This window comes from Antechinus flavipes, chromosome 1, assembly GCF_016432865.1.
Source record: "Antechinus flavipes isolate AdamAnt ecotype Samford, QLD, Australia chromosome 1, AdamAnt_v2, whole genome shotgun sequence".
NCBI classification, from domain to species: Eukaryota; Metazoa; Chordata; class Mammalia; order Dasyuromorphia; family Dasyuridae; genus Antechinus; species Antechinus flavipes.
The window spans coordinates 228349131-228354727 of record NC_067398.1 but is presented as its reverse complement, the minus strand read 5'-3'; the positions used below and the strand labels follow the sequence as shown (position 1 = coordinate 228354727).

Below are 5597 nucleotides of genomic sequence, written 5' to 3'. Positions count from 1 at the left end.
ATTCTATTCTTCCTTCCCTCTCCTCTCCCCTCCCAGAGACAACAAGCAACATAATGTGGGTTATCCAAAGCTTTTTTAAACAATTTTCAAATTAAAAAAAATTTTGTCCAATACAACTGGAAAGTCTTCTTTTTCTTTTTAAGATGTACTTTGTCTACTGGAGCTTCTCCTGGCACTTGGCCAAGTCCATTAGTTCTGGGACCAATGGATAAGAATCACAGAGGTGTCTGGTCCCTCAGGTTCCCTCCTTCTCAGGTATTCTTCTCTGGATACAAAACATCAGTTCATTTGCTTGATCTCTGGTGGCAAGTACACACAAGCAAGTAACAAGTAATTCCTAGGGAGAAATGTTTTAAAACATCATCTTCCAATACTTGCCTGATGTGAGTTGTAATGGATGATGCATTTCAGGTGTGATTTTTCATTGCTTGAAAAGGAAGGTATCTCCTCATCAGGATGATCATTGGGCAGGCATCTACTGGGTACTCTTGGGACATATAATAAGAGATCCGGGGGTGATTTCTTCATCAGGAAGACAGGGAGAGAAGCAAGGTCGCATAGGCTTTTGAAAGGCCTTGTTTGGGAAGCTACAGAGAAGAATTCTGTCTATGGCATTGTAAAATGCTACGTGTCCCCTTTCATAATCCAGAAAGATGCCCACTTTGTGGATAGGTGGGGTTGGATAATAGCCATCCTGTGAATTCCATAGTAAGAAACGACCTTGATGTCTGCAGCTGGCCAGGGTCCTGACATCCTCGGGGAACGGGGAGCGCTTCCACTTTCTGCTGATGGACTCTTCACAGATGCCCACTTCCCACTCTGTCTTTTCTCCCACCTCCACTTCCCAATAGTGTCTGCCTGAGGTGAAGGTCTGGGCCCCCAGGACGATCAGCAAATGGACAAATCTTTCTTTGTTGTTGGGCAGGTCCTGGGGGACGCTCGTGTACTTGACGCTCTTGAGGTCTTCAGACAGGACGAGATGAGCATGGGCTGTCTCTGGATCCAGAGTTATATCCCTGTAGAAGGGCATGAGCATTTCTCTCAGGCCAGTGATGGGAAAGATGGTCCAGACAATCTCTGGCTCTTGAGGGAGCAGCTTCTCACTTTCGTCCAAGGTGCCTTTCATACCCTGGAGCATTTCTGAGGGGGTCCCCTCCACATGCTCCTCCACTTCCAATAGCACTCGCTGCACACTTTGAATTTCTTGTGATAGTTTGATTTTGTAGCTCTCATACTTCACTATGTTGTCTCTCAATTGTTGCTTCAGATCTTGTAATTGTAGAATTTCTTCTTCCCGTAAGAACTCATGCATTTTGTTATATTCAGACATAAGTAAGCGTTGGGAATTGAGGGCGTACTTCTTACATCTTGCCTCTGATCTTATGGCCTGGCCCCATGCCTCTTGAAGATGTTCCTCTTTCTTTTTTAAGACATTCTGTGTCTCCAAGAGCTTCTCCTTGGCCTTGGCAGCCACCTTTTTCAAGGGAAGGACTTGGTGATCCTTGTGTTCTGGGGCCAAGGAACAGGAGTCACAGAGGAGTCTGTGGTCTTGCTCACAGAAGAGCTTCTCCTTTTCTCCATGTTTGTCACAGGTGCTCAGGCCCACAAGGGCCTGCACTAGATGAGGTCTGAGCATTTTGGTGGTGATGGACAGCTGCTGCAGGCTCTTGTTGATCACCAGGTCCCTGCCATAATCGATCTCTTCTCTGCACTCTGGGCAGGTTAAGGTTTCCTGGGCTCTCACCCTGCAATGTCTGAGACAGCCTTTGCAAAAGCTATGGCCACAATTGACAGTCACTGGATCTCTGAAGTAGCCCAAGCAGATGGAGCAAGTGAGGCTTGCTTGGAGATCTTCAATTAAGTCTTTGACATCCATGTCTCTGGGTTTTCTATTCCTCCCTTCTCAGATGCTCCTTTCAGGAGAGACAAAGCTGGCTCTTTCCCTGGAGCTCTGGCAGAAAAAGATGCCAGGGCTGAGGTGCTGGAGGCTTTTATATGTCTTCCTTTGACTTGGCCCTGCCTTTACTCCACCCACCAAAGGTGAGAACTCCTGAGCTTGGAGAGTCTTTCCATGTCTGCTCTAGGGTTGAGTTCCCACCTTGATTCTTCTTGCCTAGTAATGAGCTACAATCTCCACTGGAGTTTACACCTAAATTCTGTTCTAGGGCTGAGTTCCCACCTTGGTCCTTCTTGCCTAGTAATGAGCTATAATCCCCACTAGAGTTTTCACCTACACTCTCAGATCAGAGTTGTCTGGCCCCTCAATTCCAAGAAGAGTAACCCCTGATTCCTCTTTGTGGAAGCTTTTGAGCATTTCTCTCAAGTTCCATTCAGGGAAAGTAATCTCTGGTTCTTTAGGGAGCAGCTTCTTGTTTTGTTCCAAGAACCACTACATATCCTGGAGTACTTCTTCTTTTGTTTTAAAAGTATTTTACTTTTTTCTCAGTTATACGGAAAGGCAATTTTTACCATTTACTGTTACAAGATTTTGACTCTCTCCTTCCCTACCTCCCTTCTTCCCAAAATAGTGGACAATTTGATATAGATTATATATGTGCAATTTTATAACACATATATCCCTATGTTACAATTGTGAAAGAAGAAAGAAATCAGAAGAGAAAAAATCATAAAATAATTCCAGTCAGTGAAAGAAATATGCTTTGACTGCACTCAGAGTTCAACTGTTTTTTTAATCTGGATATGAATAGCATTTTCTATCATCGGTCCATTGGACTTGGCTTGGATCATTGTGTTACTAACAAGAGGAGTTGATAGTTCCTAGTTGATCATCACACGAACTGGCTGATGCCGTGCACAACATTTTCCTGATTTCTGCTCATTTTCCTTTGCTTCCTATCAGTTCATACAAATAGCTCCTGGCTTTTCAAAAATCTGTCTGCTTATTAAATCTGCATGGCAGTTTTCCATCCCATTCATATGTTACAACTTGTTCAGCCATTCCCCAATAGATGGACATCTCCTCAATATCTAATACCACTATGATATGAAGAGGGCTGTTGTAAAGATTTTTACATATGTACGTCCTTTTTTCTTTTCTATGATCTCTCTGGGATACTGATCTAGTAGTCATACTTATGTAAACTGTCCCCCTGATCTTTGGGGGTGGGGTGGACCTGGATTAGAGAATCCCTAAAATCTCAATTCCTCCTGACCTCTGGATGGGACCCCACCTTCCTATTCAGGGGGAAACTCCCAGATGGTGATCTCCACTTATAATTCAATTGGTCTGGGGCATAATCAGCACCCTGTATTGAATGGAAAAGTAGTCCCTCAAATTCATCTGGAGATTGCTCCCTAGCTTTGGGCTATAAAAACCCAATATATTCAAAGGCTGAACCCCAAACTTTTGCTAAAAATCCTTTTGGGACCTGGCCCTTGGGAAGTTATTTCTCAATGTAATGAACCCATTTTGTGCCACAAACCTTGTCTGCATTTGGGATTGTGAATTCTTTCGCAAGAACCTGAAACACCAGCCAGGGGATCATCTCTCATCGCTCATTTCTCACACCTCAACAAGGGTAATGCCCAGTCTGGTTGGTCTTTGGTATAACTCCGAGGTAGTTCCAAATTGCTCTCCAGAATGATTGGATTAGTTCACAACTCTACCAAATATATATTACTGTCCCAATTTCCCCTCATGCTCTCTAACATTGGCCATTTGCTGTTTTTTTTATATTAGCCAATCTGAGGTTATATCACAGTTCTCTTTTAATGTCCTGACTCAGTTTCCCTAATTTATCCTGACTCAGTCCTGCCTCGGTTTCTCTGCTTCTCAGTTCTGCAAAACCTCCCCTCCCTCTTTATCAGAATACTTGATAGAATATCAGAATGCCTCTCACTATCCCAAGCTATTAGAGAAGCTTATCTTATCAAGATGCCTCTCCCCCGTCTGAAGTGCCTTCCCCTGATTATATCAACCCCCTCCCAGATGACTCACCTCACCCTGTCAGAATCCCATTCCCACTCTCAGCAACCTGACTCCACCCCTGCCTCAGTCTACCCACAGTGACTGAGCCATGTGGATATATGTCATTGAGAACTCAGTTTCTGGATTCTTGGAGACTATAGTCCCATTCAGGCCTGGGATGAAACTTGGATCCATTGATCCCAGTATATCTCTCTATTTAATAAGTTGTTAAATATTCTCTAATCTCTGTCTTGCTCAGTTTCTCCAGCATTACATTTTGGAGGCTTCCCACTGAGATGTTAGAAAATGAATTAGAAAATGTTGGAGATAACAGACTTTTCGAGCATCAGGGTGACTGGGGATCTGAATTCTTGGCTTGGAAAACCCCGGGCCCCCCTGGTTTTTTTTTCAAGAGCCTCCGGGAAAGAGGGCAGCTTCCAACCACAACAGCCTGACACTTCCATTTTGATCATTGGAGAGTAAGTCTGTCCTAGTACCTTTTGGGGTACCATCTGGATTCCCAGAATTATGAAATACTGATGGGCACAAATTCTTCTGGATGCAGGGGGCCCTACCTGGTGTCTAAGACACATCTGGTTCTGTGTGCCAGTTGGCACAACTTTGGGCAATGTTTTGTTTCATGTTTTTGGCCACACAGTCATGTCCATGTGTGTTATGTGCTGTTTGTCACTTGTTTGTGACTTTGGTTCAGAGCTCTGCTAAATAAAGAAATTTGGGAATTGGTTAAAATTTACTGGTGATTTTAAATTAAAAAAAAAACAAAAAACCTGGCACTGGAATAGTTTAAATTCAGGCCTGCCTTGAATGGAGCTACCTTAAATAGGGCCTCGGGAGAACGAAAGGAGTTTTCTCATTTTCAAATCAAATCAAAGCTGATTGCTTTCAACTCAGGCTGGAGAAAACATCTGATAAAATGATTTTTAAAATTGTGGAAAATAATTCTGCTCTTGCCTTTGCATGCCAGATTTGTTCTGAATATTCTTTTGGGCAGTTTTAAATTGTGAGAAATAATTTAACTGTTGCCTTGGCAGGCTAGATTTGGTTATCTTTGAATGTAAGATCTTAAGAACTTGTTGGAGTGAAGTTCTGTTAAAGTACTTGAAAGGGGTCACATGTCTCCACTTAGGATCTGATTTTTCTAAGTTGAAGCTTAGGAAAAGTCCATGGAGAACCCACCCTCACCTCATGACTCTCTGCTACTTTAAAGGTTGGGTGGGTTAGAGACTTTTTGTCTGAAACTGGCCCCCACTGCTCTCTGCTACTTCAGTTACTGAGCACCTAGTTATCCTGGGGTCCGGTTAGCTCCCCTTCCTTCCCCCCTCTCTCTTTGGAGGTGGAGTGGGGGGGAATGGCGGCCACATAGAATTCCTCCCCACACTAAGTGTGCTCAAGCCCTTTCTACAGAGGCCTGGCTTTGGCAAAAGATTTCAAGAGATAGGCCCAATTTTAAGTTAATTGATTTATAATTTGGTAGGGCTGTTTCTAAAGGTTTAAAGGATATTTTTAAGAATCTTTCAGAGAACTTCCAGGGGCTGAGCCAAGATGGCAGAGAAGGCACACATGACTCTCTAAGCTCCTCTCATCCCCCCTCATAACCAACTATTTAATCCAGCCTCAAAAACAGCTCTTTACTGCTTAAATTCATGAA

The 5597-nt window shown here is 43.4% G+C and overlaps 1 protein-coding gene across 1 annotated transcript; it reads right to left on the bottom strand.

The window, feature by feature from the left end:
- Positions 1-475: 475 nt before the first annotated feature.
- LOC127544935 (probable E3 ubiquitin-protein ligase TRIML1) lies at positions 476-1876 on the bottom strand. The gene has a single exon (XM_051971910.1). The coding sequence runs from the start codon at positions 1874-1876 to the stop codon at positions 476-478; it is 1401 nt and encodes a 466-aa protein (XP_051827870.1).
- Between the last annotated feature and the right edge of the window lie 3721 nt (positions 1877-5597).